This window comes from Kogia breviceps, chromosome 6 (genome assembly GCF_026419965.1).
Source record: "Kogia breviceps isolate mKogBre1 chromosome 6, mKogBre1 haplotype 1, whole genome shotgun sequence".
NCBI lineage: Eukaryota > Metazoa > Chordata > Mammalia > Artiodactyla > Physeteridae > Kogia > Kogia breviceps.
Genome location: NC_081315.1, coordinates 65,200,957 through 65,217,062, shown reverse-complemented (window position 1 = coordinate 65,217,062; position 16,106 = coordinate 65,200,957). Strand labels below are relative to the sequence as shown.

General features: G+C 38.3%; 1 protein-coding gene across 6 annotated transcripts in view; it reads left to right on the top strand.

Moving 5' to 3' along the window:
* The window catches only part of WDFY3 (WD repeat and FYVE domain containing 3), a 283,768-nt gene that overhangs the window by 198,306 nt on the left and 69,356 nt on the right, over positions 1–16,106 (top strand). For 5 of the 6 annotated variants that reach the window (XM_059066368.2, XM_067035987.1, XM_067035986.1 and 2 more), the window contains 6 exons: positions 1,646–1,881; positions 3,073–3,207; positions 5,399–5,578; positions 6,970–7,203; positions 14,068–14,167; positions 15,792–15,952. In XM_059066368.2, the coding sequence (XP_058922351.1) occupies positions 1,646–1,881; positions 3,073–3,207; positions 5,399–5,578; positions 6,970–7,203; positions 14,068–14,167; positions 15,792–15,952 (1,046 nt within the window). The remainder of the gene's footprint in view (positions 1–1,645; positions 1,882–3,072; positions 3,208–5,398; positions 5,579–6,969; positions 7,204–14,067; positions 14,168–15,791; positions 15,953–16,106) is intronic. The other variant, XM_067035985.1, reaches the window with a different exon arrangement.

Here is a 16,106-nt window from a genome sequence, read left to right as displayed (position 1 = left end):
TGCTTAATTGCTAATAACATATTAGATATTCCTTAAGATCAATTATGGGGTGGAAGTAGAGTGTGAAAATTTGGAAAGGAAAATAAATGCTAGTATTGGTTTTCATTTAGGACATATAGTTGGATCAAAATTTATTTTCCTACTTAATGTATAAAATGCCACTTTATGTTTTTTGATTTCTGAAGGCTCAGACTTTTTTATATTCATGATTTCATTTAGAATTTACTACAAACAAAAATCACGCAGCATCATAATGCAGCCAGTTTTTCAGAAATGTGGCAATGCCATTGAGAAGGCCAGCGGAGACAGTGTAGCTGTACAGGCTCCAGGTCCTAGTGCCACCACTCGTTAACTTTATGACTTTGAACAAATTGCATATTTTCTACATTATAAAAAGAATAATATCCCACATGCTGCGGAGCGGCTGGGCCCATGAGCCATGGCCGCTGAGCCTGCACGTCCGGAGCCTGTGCTCCACAACGGGAGAGGCCACAACAGTGAGAGGCCTGCGTACCGCGAAAAAAAAAAAAAAAAAGGATAATAGCTGTTTCTTACTCACATGCTCATTGTCTAAGAAATGAGATGATACATGAAAGAGGTTGGTAATTTGCTGTCCAATTTTTTGTTAATTAGAAGAGCATGCTTTAGAAGATTAATTCATATCACACTGAGCAATTGATTTGGATGAACTATTTAAAAAGCTACCTAGATACAAATTTCTCTTTCATTATTTTAAGTAGTAACAAGTATGTGCTTACTTCATCTTAGAAAAAAGAACTTGGGAAAAAATGTGAATATTCATTTGAAATAAAAATTGTTTCAGAGTAAAAGTCAGTCGTTCATCTTGCTGTTTGCAGAAGTTTTCCATGGAATCTCTAGCCAACATTTCTTCTGTACTGAGCACTGTACTAGGTTTGGGGTGGCAAAAGAACTGGATGTTTGAGTTGTTTCCCAAAGTTAGTTATATAATGGAGGAAACGGGATTGATAGAAAGGCTGGTGCTCTAAGCCACATTAATAAGCAGTGCTCATCTCCTGGTAGAGCTGTGGTTCTAGAACGGACTTTGGATGTTCAGATAACCACAGTGACAGTGGGTTCAGACTTGCTATCCCACTGCCAGACAGCTTTCCAGCAGAGTTACAGATCTTGTTGTGAGGCAAGATTATTTTGCAGATTCATTTTGTCTTGTCTCCTGATTCATAGATCATTTAAGGTTATTAGTTTATCATGATTTTCATGACAAATGAAATATATTAACTATATTTTGGTGCATTTTTAAGTTAGATTTTTTTGTAGCATCGTAAATTCTGGCTGTTTTGAATATTACTTTCTTCTTAGGGAAATGTTAGAGCTCCTTGGAGGTCATTCTTATAACGAGTAGAATTTATACTACCTCTTGTATCTGACTGCCTCAGCTATGTTTTGAGACCTGTATCCTAATAGACAGGATTGCCAAAGTCAAAGAGATAGTCAAGTAAAACTTTTGACTGAAAGATTAATTCAACAGTTGAGTAGTTAATTACTTATATTAATGTGAATGTTCTGGATGGAAATGTCACATATGCTGAATTACTCCTTTCTGTGTTAATGTAGCATGGTAATCGATTATTAATTTTGTCCTTATCGTTATTTCCTCTTCTCTTAGGATTCAACGTGGGCAGGAGTGCTGGTGGGAGATCGACTGTCAGGGAGATTAACCGGGATGCTTGTCATTTTCCTGGTTTTCCAGTTCTTCAGTCATTCCTTCCTAAACACACTAATGTCCCTGCCCTCTATTTTCTCCTCATGGCATTGTTTCTGCAGCAGCCAGTTAGTGAGCTGCCTGAGAACCTGCAGGTCAGTGTGCCTGTCATCAGCAGCCGATGTAAGCAGGGTTGCCAGGTAGGAATTATCTAGTAGGGTGTAAGTGTAATTACATTTGTCAGAAAGTCACCGCAGGGTGATGGCTTAATCACATTGAAATCAACTGGTTCCATCCCTTTCTCACGTTTGGGCTTTGATTTGGAACATAAAAATTGGAAAGTACCATAGAAAATTTTCCCCAAAAGAAGTCCTTTGTACCTATTTGGTCTTTTTCTGTTTATGGTTACTCTATATGATTATATATGCGTGAAGACTTTGGATGATATTTTAATGGTGATCAAAAGAATTCTTTTGAATAACATGATTTTATCTAGAAATATAATTTCTGTAGAATTAAAAATGGAGTAGTGTACATACCATAAATTGGGTGAGTATGAAAGGATTCTTAGTACAAGTCTGATTAGAAAAATGTTTTTAAATTCTTAAGGATAGATAATGTCCACATTAGGAAAACAGTAAGGCTTTACCTGATTTCTAATCTGAGACTGTCATGGCTATCTCTATATAGTTCATGTTTGTGGCACTGCAAAGACATAGGAATTTAGTTTTAAACTCAGTTATACTTCCATAATAATGCCAAAATGCTATCAGATCAACTCTAGTCATTGACAAAACCTTTTAAATGAAAATGCTGAGTCTGTACCCTTACATTAAGTCACAGTACAGATTCATGCTTAGCAGAGTTTGGTTGGTTATGTAATTTTCAAAATAAGCATGACACCATAGTCATAAAGTGTTATATAAACCTACTATTAATAAATCTCCTCAAACTGATTTTTATTTCATCAAATCTTCATCTGTATGTAACCTAAAAGTGAATTAGAACATTGCTGAGAGTGGGGGAAAGAGTGAGTTCAATGTGCTTTTTTAAAAGATCCTGCTTAAAACCATCAGTTCTTTAATTTCATCGCCTAGCTAATTAGCAAGTATTTTATTTTTGTTTGTTTTCCTTAGGAAAAAAAAAGAAAATGATGTTTTTAACATAGATACCTAAGACAGGATGATACAGAATATTCACTTTGTCTTGTAAATGTAAAAATGGGTTTTAAAATAGAGGAGAGAGGAGTGCTAGGTCTCTATCTCTTTGTCATTGCTCACTTTGGAAAAAACTAATTAATTTCAAAGAAATTTTAGAATATTAGAACTTTTGAGGGTCTCTACTGAAAAAAATTGGCAATGGCTAATCTTTATTCACTTTCACCTCTGCAGTTTGATTTAGATTCCATTTGGACATTTATCTTTGGAGTGCCTGCCTCCAGTGGAACTGTGGTCTCTTCTATCCATAACGTATGCACAGAAGCTGCTTTTTTATTATTGGGGATGCTCCGCAGCATGCTGAATTCAGTAAGTTCCCTGAGATAACTGATACCTGTCGGTAGTTCCTCTTGCCTGTGACATTTTTTAAAATAGAAGAATCCTTTGCCGTCATAACTCTTTATTTACTACGTGGTCTCTGGAACCTCAGCCTCTGTTTTGTTATCTTTAGTGTAAGGAAAGACCATGCAGTTGTTAAGATCCTGAGCTCGGGTTCTGGGTTCAAAATCCCAACTCTGGTACTTCAGACATACTAACCTTATGTGCGTCAGTTTCCTTATGTATAAAATGCTGGTGATAATAGAATTTATCTCTTAGGACTGTTGTGAGGATGCATGAGTTAGTATATACACAAAGCACTTACAAGAGTGCCTGGTGTAGAGTAAGCACTTCATAAGTGTTAACTGATGCTATTAGCGCTATAAAATACATATTTCAATGTATAAGTGTATATAACGAATATATATTGTACTGTATGTCATTGCGATATGTTGTTTGAACTTTAAAAATCACTCTCATTTAGAGATTTAAAATGTTATCAGTGAGTTTTATTTTGTATTTGTTTTTATGTTTTCTATTCTAATTATTTCTAACTTAGATATGAAAAATTGAAAGAGTAAATGACAAAATGTATATTCCTACCTTTCTTACAGGAATACCGTGAATAGTGATTTAATTTGTTTACACGATTTAGGATCACATTGTAAGAGGAATTATTAACTAGATTCTGGATTACAAGTACCTGATAAATCTGATTTTAGTCAAAACTATTCTTATGCCATCTAAGAACGTTACTATTAAATGAGTTAATTTAGAATGCTTCGGGATTCTTGTTTTGGTTTTTGTTCATAAACAATTATAAAAATCTAAGCTGAAAAAGAAGCTACTCTCTGGGCAAGTATCAGAAGATAAGCATTGTTGAAATACATTCTTTTTTTGTTACTCTTTTATCATCATTATCACTGTTATTGTTGTAAGGCTTTTAAGGAAAAACAACTCCTACGTGTCTACTTTATTCAGTATTCTACTGCAACGCTACTTTACTTCTGACACTTCTGGTCACCAAGTATGTGGAAGGTTTCACCACACTAGCTGGGTGTTCGACAGTTCAATTCAGTTCTGACACTATCTACTGGGAGGTAGCATCGGGTACCACAGGTTAAGGGCTCAGTCTCACAAGATACCCCTCCCCCCCACCAACCCTGCCCCACTTCAAATGCTAGTCACAAGTCCAGGTTGTTACCTGTGTTTCTGACTCACCAGTTTTAAATTGCAGGTCCCCATGACTGAGGAGAACATTTACTCCCTAGATTACCAGTTTATTGTAAAAGGACGTATCTCAGGAACAGCCAGATGGAAGAGATGCAGAGGGCCAGGTGGGAAGAGGGACACAGAGCCTCCACGCCCTCTCCGTGCCGCTACTCTCCCAGCACCCCCACGTGTTCATCAGTCCAGAAGCTTTCTGAACCCCGTGTTTTTCATTTTTATGGCACCTTCATTACACAGGCATGATTAATTAAATCATTGGTCACTGGTGATTGAACCTGGTCTCCAGCCCCTCTTCGTCCCTGGGGGCTGTGGGGAGTAGGTTCGGTTAACTTCCAGCCCTCTGGTCCCATGGGTGGTTCCCCTGGCAAGACAGCCCATCAACATCAACTCAAGTGTGGTGGAAAGCGGCTTGTTAGGATTAACAAAAAGACACATTTATGGCTCATTTATCACTTAGGGAATGCCAAGGGTTTTAGGATCTCTGTGGCTGAAATGGGACAAAGACTAAATATATATTTCTTACTGTAAATCACAATATCGCAGTTGCGTAATGGTTAAGAGCACTGTTCTCATTTTTTGTATGACAGTATGAGGCTCAGAAAGGTCAAGTAACTTCCCCATTTTTGTCTTAACTCTAACTCTCTGGCGTGATGGAGGATGGGGCAACTTTGATGGGAATAGAGCCACTACTGGCTCCAGTCACACTCACGTTGATAACGGTGAATAATCAAAATCATTGACTCCAGTCACTGAGCTGTGAGTACTCAATAGAAAAACATCCTGTCAGTTTCCAGGGGTATCACCTTTGTTTTAGCTTATTTCTAGACTTGTCGGCCTGTGTGTTTGCTCCTGTGTGTGGTTTACAAGAGCTCTGGACCATCAATTTATCCGGTTTTAGAAGAGTAGTGTCAGTTTTTCTAACATGTTATTTCCTCTCCTGTCCCCATGACAGCCTTGGCAGTCAGAAGAAGAGGGATCTTGGCTCCGGGAATATCCTGTGACCTTGATGCAGTTCTTTAGATACTTGTATCACAACGTCCCAGACCTGGCCTCCATGTGGATGAGCCCCGACTTCCTGTGTGCATTAGCAGCCACGGTCTTCCCCTTCAACATTCGCCCTTACTCAGAGATGGTAGGAAAGGGGGAGGAAAATATCAAAACTGGAATTAGTCTGCTCCAATGGTTAGCAGATTTTTTTGGCCAATCTTTTAAGCTTCTCACCAAGTTACAGTTTCATAACTTTCTGCTTCATTTCTTACATCATTATCTGGTATCTGACTCCCCACACTCTCCTTCTGCTTTCGCCTGAAATAACAGTGAATTCTGCTTCCTGTTTTCATTCACCATATGTTTGTGAGTCCCTCATTAGTGAATTCCCTCTTCGTGTAGTTGTTGATCCATTTCTTCTTATAGTTAACGATAGCTGTATAGTTGTAAAATCAGGTTACAGAACTCGTCAGACCAAATTTATATGCACTTCATTTATCTCAGGAAGTAGGCATCTCCTGGATTTAGTCTTTACAAATTAATTACAGGATTGATTGTCTTATAAGAAATGACATGTATGTTTGTCCTTTCTGTTCAACTTTTTCTATTTTGTTCAACTGTTATTTTTCATATTTTGCACTAAATTAAGAGAAAGTTATTAGACTATAATCATATGTAGTATAAATACTTCTTTTGTCCTTTAAAACGAACCCAAAAGACAGTTATTCTTCCATAGAACTTCAGAATTTCATGATGTTTTGTCTTACTTCTACCACTTACTCGAGAGCCTAGAATAAGGTATCTTCTTCATACTAAGTTTTCTTCACGTATAATGGTGAAATAGTCCTTCTAAAATTGTGACAATTTTTAGGAGAAAGGCAAGTATAGCACGTGACCTTAGCACCATGGCTTGTTTATAATTTTAGAGTCCACATTTTTGGTAAAAAAAGGATTTTAGTAATATTTCGATGTTTTTTCCTTGTCTGCATCTTGTAATCTGTCTTCTAATCCTTCTTTCTTTTTCTGTTGGCTCAAACTTGGTACTAGTTTTGTTGTTGTTTTGTATTGTTTACTTATTTGGGTTTGTTTTTTTTTTTTTACCTACAAAAATGGGTCATCCCTTGGGTGCAATCATTATGCCAGATCTTTATCTGAAAGTCTATAACACTTGACTTCTCAGTAGGTATGTTTTAAATAAGCAAATATAGTCATTCTCATTTTATTATTTCATTTATTTCAAGTTCAGTTATCCACAGTAGAGATAAAATTCAACATAAAGCAGTTATATGGTTAGTGGGCAGTGAGTAGCTTAATATTAGAAAGAGCATTTGTTGAGTAATCGTGACATATGGTGCCCGATTACCATCCCCTGAAAAGAGAAAATAAGTAAAGCAAAGTGAACGATGTAATGCACCGAATAGCTTAATAGAAGGTAAACACTGAACAAAAATACTGTTGCTGCTACAATTTGGTGGAAGTAAAAATATCAAATGAAATCGAATGTGACTAGGATATATTTCCACTTGATTTTATTAGGTGACTGATCTTGATGATGAAGTTGGATCTCCAGCGGAAGAGTTTAAAGCCTTTGCAGCAGACACAGGGATGAACAGAAGCCAATCAGAGTACTGCAACGTGGGCGTCAAGACATACCTGACCAATCACCCAGCTAAAAAGTTCGTTTTTGACTTCATGCGGGTCTTAATAATAGACAACCTCTGTCTTACCCCTGCCAGCAAGCAGACTCCACTAATTGATCTTTTGTTGGAGGTAAAGACAAAGAAATGCATTTACATCTCTTTCAAATTGTTTTTATAATGAGAGCGTTAATACCCAAGCAAGTTTTATGCCTCATACCTTTCAGATTTCTAATTCTTTTGGGTTGTAAAGGCAGAACATATCATGGGCTATGGGAATTTTTTATCACAAATGTGCTAATATACACCTTATTGATTTGCTTCTCTTCTTTCTATTCCTCTTGGCATGTCCTTAATTTAGTCCTTTATCACCCTTCCCCTGGATAGACCAGGAATTGACAAACTTTTTCTGTAAAGGGCCAAATAGTAAATATTTTCAGCTTTGTGGGCTGTGCAGTCTCTCACAACTACTTCAATCTGCCATTGCAATGAGAAAGCAGCCACAGACAGTACATAAACGAGTGAGCGTGGCCGTGTTCCAGTACAACTTTATGTACAGTGACAACTATAGGCTGAATTTGGCCCATGGACCTTAGTGTTCCAGCTCCTTCCCTAGCCATTTACAGCAGCGTTGTCTCCTTAGCTTGTAACTCCCTACCTCATTCAGTCCCTCTTATTTATCACTTCACGTGTTACTGCTTTTAGTGTCCTGTGGGGCTTAAGGCGTGGTGCATTGCATATAATAGGTGCTCAATACGCACTTACTGACTTTTCCCCAAGGCAGCAAACTTGTAGGTTGCTTGGTATCTGAGCTCAGGCTCCTATAACAAAATACCATAGACTGGGTGGCTTCAGTAGCAGACAGTCGTTTCTCACAGTTCTGGAGACTGAGAAGTCTGACGTCAGGATGCCAGCTTGGTCAGGTTGTGGTGAGGGCCCTCTTCCTGGCTTGCAGATGGCTGCCTTGCTCTCACATGGCAGAGAAAGAGCTCAGGTGGTTATTCCTCTTCTTATAAGGGCATGTGGACCCCTCATGTGGACTCCCCATGACCTCATCTAAACCTAATTACCTCCAGAAAGCTCCACCTCTCTAATATCATCACATTGAGGGTTAGGGCTTAATTTATGAGTTTTACGGGGGGGACACAAACATTTAGTCCATTGCACTTGCTAATTCTCCTGATAAGTGATAAGAACTAGCTGATGCATCAGAAAACAAACCCTAAAGTGGTCGCACTGCTGGCTCTAGAAATTGACCATCCCTGAAAACCAAATGTTCACCTAGAAAAATCTCAAGAAAAAATAAAAAGATCATTGAAGGGGATCTAATATATAATTAGTTGCCTATACATTCATTCTTTTGGCCAATTCATATAAATAGGGTCAAGCAGTACATGCCAGAGCTCTGAAAATAATGTTTTATGAAAGATTCAATCAGTGTAAAAGACTAACTGCTTCTCTCTGTGAGGAGCTTCCCACGTGCCGCCCTCAGCAGTTTGACAACTGAACCTGCACTTTCTCTGCTCCCTCTAGTGGCGAAAACAGTTAACTTTTTATCTGAAACCTTAAAATCCCAGCAAATGTTTTATCTTATTCATGTGAAAATATCTCAGTTTGGTCAATTAAAAGAAATCAGTGTAATTTAGGTACCAGTCACGCTAAGCATTTTTAAATTTATTTATTATTTATATATTTTTTGGCTGCGTTGGGTCTTCGTTGCTGCACACAGGCTTTCTCTAGTTGTGGCGAGCAGGGGCTACTCTTTGTTGTGGTGAGCGGGCTTCTCATTGCGGTGGCTTCTCTTGCTGCAGAGCATGGGCTCTAGGTGCGTGGGCTTCAGTAGTTGCAGCACTCAGGCTCAGTAGTTGTGGCTCGCAGGCTTTAGAGCGCAGGCTCAGTAGTTGCGGCGCACAGGCTTAGCTGCTCTGCGGCATGTGCGGTCTTCCCGGACCAGGGCTCGAACCCGTGTCCCCTGCATCGGCAGGCGATTCTTAACCACTGCGCCACCAGGGAAGTCCTATGCAAAAGCATGTTAACCGGGACCACAGTCTTTTAATATTGGCAGAAAAATAATTGATTCCATCAAGAATTCATTTGGTAGAATTTAAAAGCCTGCCTGGTGGAGCTTGTCCTCTTTGGAGATTAAAATAAGAAGAGAGATGGCGCTAGTATTTTAGTGCATGGGGTAAGAATTTGAAGTATTCTATGCAAAATAAAATGGTTTTCAGAAAATAACAGGATGAAGTTAAGAATAGGTTTGTGTAAGAAAGCATAACTGAGCCAAAAAATAAAATACACATATGTAGAGGAAATGGGGTAAGTGTATGTATTCAGTAATAACAGTCTTGTAGGAATCCTAATAGCTAATTAACTAGCAATGGGTAAATTGTATAATTGTCTTTTATTTTGGTTTTCTGTATTTTTCAGTAAGGAAAGTTGACATGACATGTATTAACCTTGAGATAACATTCTCATTATTGTGGACACGAATTTGCCCTGAAGTGGAATTTTATCTTATTGCATTAGGGAGTCAGGGGTGGTAGCGTGGTATTTTAGGAAGAACCAGGGAGTGTCAAGATTGAATTTCCCAAATAGATTATCAACTCTTTAAAGTTAGGGACCAACTTTCATGTGTCCTTTTGTCTCTTACAAAGTTAGCTCAGTGCCTTGGTGTGTTCTTTAAGTTTTTTTGAATTATTTAACTATAACTACATCCCTGGCAGTTCCCAAACAGGAAGATATGATACCATCTAATAAGAGAGATAAATTTGCTTTTTAAAATCAGTGCTTTGAGGAACTTCAAATCTAATACACAAACACAGAACACACATACAAAAAATATTTAGTGGAAATGCTGTTGCACTCCATGTCCTCCTATGGTGTAAAATAATAATTACAAGCATATGATTCTGAATGTTACAATTATGAAGTCTGTCTCTGAAGAAAGTCAAAAAGAACTATCCTATATATTTACGTACGTGAAGGAAGGTGTTTGAACCAACTTGATTTTTGGGCTGATATGCTCAAGCCAGGCCATTTTTCAGTCTTATGATTGTTGGGATGTCATCATAAGAGTGTCTACTTACTTGATTGTATCTATAAAAGAATGTGTGAAGTTATCTTTATTAGCAGTCTATAAAAATAAAAGCTTCCCATTCATATAGACTGGCTTGAGTGTGAGTCAGGCCAAATATAAGGGAAGCAGTGTAGTGTCATAGAAGGACCTGGTTTGAATTCTGGCCCTGTGGTTTATTATGTAAACATTTTAATCTCACTGAGCTAAATTCATCCTCTAGAGAATGATATTATACACTGTCTCCCCTGCATGATTGTTGTGCGAGTTAAATATATATAAATCACCCAGCGAAACTATTTTGAGAAATTAAACATGTGCTGCTTATAGCTGTGTAACCTTGGCCCAGATCAGTTCTCTTCGCCCCTTAACAGTTTGCCCATCTTTAAGATAGCGTAAAAATAGAACCTGTCTCTGAGGACTGTCGTGAGAATTAAGTAAGATAATACATATAAGATTCATAACACAGTGCCTGGCACGTAAGACCTGCTCAAAAATCAAGTGGCCTGTGATGGCTTATACAATCACCAGCGTCCTCTGCTGTCACCACCAGGCATCTCATGAAAGGCCAAGTGAATTTGCTGCACGTGGCCACGGAAGGAAAGTACCTGAGAACAGATCAAAAAGTCCTCGTATATACCTGAAGGAAAGAAATATGATGAAACGAAGGAGGCTGATTTGGAGTGTGTGCCTGTCTGATACCATTTTTCTGTAGTCTGAGGAGACCGCTGCTTTCTGCTCCCGCCATCTTCTAAAAGACCTCCCCGTCCCCATCAGAGTGCAGCGCCCGCTGCAGAGCAATAAAGAAACCCAAAAAAATGGCAACAGTGGGCAAAGAGAGTGCTATGAAGTAACTGAGAGAAGAGAAGCCAGTCAGGAGGAATACTGCAGTCAGAAGGACAGAGAGCAAACCCCTCTTCCTTGAAGGCTTTGCCTGTTACAGAGCACGAAAGGCTCCCCCGCCAGAGCCAGAGGGCTCTCAGCCACGGGCAGCACACACGCCCACGACGACTCTGCATGGTGTTCCCAGGCCTCAAAAAGGACGCTTTGAGTCTCTGAAGACTCGTGTTGTTGACTGGCTTCACTGTCTTCTCTGGGAAGACATCTCACAGGCAGAGCAGAACATAGGGCTCACCCTCTCTTCCTCTGGCCCTGAGCTCATCCTGGTTGTCTGGTGGGCCAACCAGGTTTATCTGAAAAAATGATGGGGAGATTGTGGCTGAATTGCTCTTGTTGTGCATTTGTTAACTTCAGTATGGAGATTTTTAGTAGGGCTGGAAGAGTATGGAACGGCAGGTGAAGTGCTGAACTTTGGCGTCAAACAAACTGACGTTTGAAACCTAGTTGTGACTTTACCTCTCAAAGCCTCAATTAACTTATCTCTAAAGTGGAGATGATAATATCTACTTCAAAAGAATATTGTGCAGAATGAGATAAGGTACATAAAACTAAGCACTATGTAGTTACATAATTGTAGTCCAGTGAATTGTTTAAAAAAAAAGAAAAAAAACACCCAAGAAAACTACGCATGCACTCATAAAGTCTTAAGTTCGTTAAAAGTTAGGCTACTTTGAGTCTCAGCAAGTACATTTGAACTTGGCAGTTAGAGCCAATAACAGAGTTCATTCTGGGTCATGATCATTCATGAAACAGCTTCAGTGAGAGGAATCAGAGGATTAAATATGCCTGTTGGTGACTGAGCCAGCCTTAAATCCTTACAGAATACAAAAGAATACTTTCTAATTAAGTAAAAATAAATATTGTTGACAGATCAAGCTACTTCTCTATGTTCTATGTTCCCTGTTTTACATACTCCGAAACTTTGTCTAATTAAGATTTTGTAAACCCTACTCATTATTACTTATCCCATTAGCCACATTGAGTTGATTATAATCCTGAATGAGTATTGTCATCCTCAGGGGTATTTAAATCCTCCTGTGAGTGGAGAGCCTTACTCCTTAGTAAATTTTGATCACTCACGCTGTTTGAAAATGGTCTCTGATCTGATTGCAGGGTAGTCCTCGTAGACCTATCAATCTGTCACTTTCCACTTGAAGGTCCTCGCTTTCCTTCCATTAACAGGGGTGGGGTCTTGATGTACTGTCAGCATGAGGAATAGGCAGGCCTTGGCCCCAACTCTTCTGCTGACCATTGTATTAGTCTGTTCATCTACACAGGAAAATGTATTAATATTGTAAACAGGGACTTCCCTGGTGGTGCAGTCGTTAAGAATCCGTCTGCCAATGCAGGGGACTCGGGTTCGAGCCCTGGTCCAGGAAGATCCCACATGCCGCGGAGCAACTAAGCCCGTGCACCACAACTACTGAGTCTGGTAGCCACAACTACTGAGCCTGTGTGCCACAACTACTGAGCCTGTGTACCACAACTACTGAAGCGTGTGCTCCTAGAGCCCGTGCTCCTCAACAAGAGAAGCCACTGCAATTAGAAGCCCACACACCATAACTAGAGAAAGCCCGCACGCAGCAATGAAGACCCAACGCAGCCAAAAATAAATCAATAAATAAATTTTCTAAAAAAAGATTATAAACATGTCATGGCCTTCACTTTTTCCCAAATTATTCTAATGTCAAACCAAACTCCTAAGAACTAATATTCTTTTAACTGTTACTAGGCCCATGTTTTTCATTTTAAAACAAAATAAATATGTTTTGTCAGAAAAACAGAGAAACGTTCATTACAATTTTGGTTGGTTTTTGAATCCTTAGAATAATATCTTTGATCTGAATATAGGATTCCAATTTTAACTGCTTTTTTAAAATCTTCATCAGCACCACTTTGAAAATCAGAATAGAAAGAAGTGGGTTTTTCCCCAGTGGAACAGATTTTAACTTTAAATGCATAAAGCAGAACAGTGTTCTATAGCCCACTTTTGCGGCATGGTCATAAACATAGTCCTGGACCTGTCTGTGTGAGAAGAAATAGATTCGTTAACTTTACTTGCAGAGCATCTGTACTCTGCTTGTAACTACAGCATCCAGATCTCTTTTTAAGAAACAACTTTATGTCAGTTTATTGAATCGTTCAATATCCAGCTCCTATCCAAAGCCAGCTAACACGACTGGCATTTGAGAAGAATGACAAAAGGATCTTTCCTGCCTTACATTCCTGTGTTCCCAGTGCTTTGCCACCTCTCAGGCTAGAGACTTGAAAGTTATGCACCTGGATCATACCACCCTAATTACCAAAAGAAATGCCATCGGAGAACTATAGTTTAACTTTGTGCCCTAAACTTTTATTCAAGATAATTTTAAAAATCATCTTTGTACTGTATAAAACCATTATCAAAGGTACAACCTATAGGGCTGTTCATTGTCCTCTTTATAAAAACCCACAGGGAACATTCTTCTCAGAACAATCTTAGGAAAACATCCTTGCTGACTATATAGTATGCTTCCTTTTTTATAGATAATTAAAGGCTTTGTAAATCATATTTTTTTTTCTCCTTCTTGACCCTAGGAAGCTCAAAGCAAAATTGTGTGCTTAATTGATTTTTTTGATATAAATACTTGCCTCCCCATTGACTTTACCTTCTTGGTTACTAGACTCCTGAGCTTTTGTGTTTGTTTAAATGGCTTTATGATTCATTTTATCTGTATCTCATTAGAAACTGCCAGATCTCTTTTGGAAGTGAGGTAGATAGATAATAGATATCAAGTATTTATTAAATACTTAAAATGTTTAGAATACTGCTTTTGGAGGAATGGATTCAAAAGAAGGTATTGTTTCACCTTTGCTTCAATTTGTTTTTTAATCTATGGTCAGAAAAACAATAGAGTATAAGCATACATACCATCTCTCGTGACATATTCTACTACTTACCAGTAGTTTTTTTTAATGTAACTATGGTTGAGCCTTACCTTTGTTTACTGGGTTCTGTTTCTAATTCTAAATTTTATTGATTAGGCTTCCCCTGAAAGATCGACAAGAACTCAGCAAAAAGAATTTCAGACTTATATTTTGGATAGTGTGATGGACCATTTGCTTGCAGCTGATGTTTTATTGGGTAATATCATGTTTTATTTTCACTCTGTTAAAAGTACCTATAATCACTTCCCTTCTCTATCTAAACCCCAAGTATACCACTTTTTAAACTTTATCTTTTTCCTTCTTTTCTGTGCATTTTCCCCTCTTATTGGTATTTTCCTATAAGGAGGAAAAGGCCCATCCAGCTCCTTCCTTTGAACCTGGGATAAAGGATCAACAACAGGGAGTACTTAAGCTGCTTGTCCACGTTCATATGCTCAGGGGTGGCAGGAAGAGGACAAGGAAAGAGAAAAAATGTTTTTAAAACCATATTATGTGAACAGTATATTTTTATGAATTATCTAATACTTTAAAAAATTACTGTAATATACTTACAAATAAATTACAAAGGTAGCACTCTGTGAATTACCACCCAGGCAACATGCCTGTATAAGAGCACTCAGATAGAAATACATTACCAGCACCCTCAGAAACTATACCTATTAGTGGAATTATTCAGTTATAGTATCTATGTTATTCTTTAGAATGACTTTCAGGATGTAAATTCAAAGCACATTAAAATGTTTTTCCTGTATGTCTCTAGTTACAATAAAACTACAAAACTTGATACATTTACAGTGGAGCTAACATTTATGTGTAAAACAATGACAAAATTTAAAGGAGAAGGAAAAGTAATGATTTAGCATATTTGCTACTTGAATTTCTGGTAATTATATAAATCATAGAACCTCCATGCTATTACGTTATCATTTTTTTTTAACAAAGTAAGTTTGCCAAGAAAATCTTTAGTGTTGTCGTAACATGCAACTCTCAAAGCGTGGTGTCAAGTCAGACTTTTGTATTTGTTCTTATCACTTGAGAATCTTAAGTAATATCAGTCTTACTACATAAAGACACAAAATGAAGAGTTTTGCATTGTGTAGTGATTTAGAGTTAGGTGGGAATAATAATTACAGTCAGTGAAGGCTCCTAATTTCTAGAAAGGAGGGAGGGGCTTAAAGGGGGCACTCTGTTGGAGGAGGAGCCAGGAGGATTAGTGTTGAGGCAGTATGTACACAGCAAGCACACTGAAGCCACCGGAGCAGCTTGTAGAAGAGAAACAATGCTGATGGGAGTCATGGAAGGGGCGAGAGGTACCCCATGGCACCACCACCACTGATGGTACTCTGTGTTCTTCTGGACACAGAGTCCAATTTACAGTTTACAGTTCTTCTGGACCTCTCTTCTGCCTCCATTACTTCGTTATGCTTAAAGTTTTGTTTGATGATTTGTTTTGCCCTTTATTAGTTAGACGGAATCCATTTACAACTAATAAACTGACTTAATTTTTCTCTCAGAGGTAGGCTGTGTGTCACTGACAGTTGAAGAACTGTTTGCTTATCACAGACTGTCTTAAGGCAGTGAGAAACTTCATAGTCTCCATCCATAACACTTTTATCCTGCAGAAATTATTTCTTCCAACATTTATCATGACTTCTGGCCATGAACATCATTTTGCTTAAAGTAGTACATAAGAGCTAATGGTCTTATTTCTAACAGTAGTAGATGTACTCATCTTGCCTTAGCGTGATTTGTTGGAGGGTCTGGTCTTAGGCTGGTGGACATCAACTTTCTTAAGACATTTTTTTCCTGCTGGAATTTAGGGGAAGATGCATCTCTGCCTATTACCAGTGGAGGGAGCTACCAAGTATTGGTGAACAATGTGTTTTATTTCACACAACGTGTGGTGGACAAGCTGTGGCAAGGCATGTTCAACAAAGAATCTAAACTTCTTATCGATTTTATAATTCAACTAATTGCACAGGTAATCCATTGTCACATTAGTTGTAGAGTACATGTTTTCCTATTGAACAACTTTGCCTCGGGTGTCAAAATTGTTGGAAATAAGTGTAACTAGTAAGAAAATGAATGTTGACATTTTAATGTAAAGCTCAGCTTATTAAAAGTGAATAAAACGT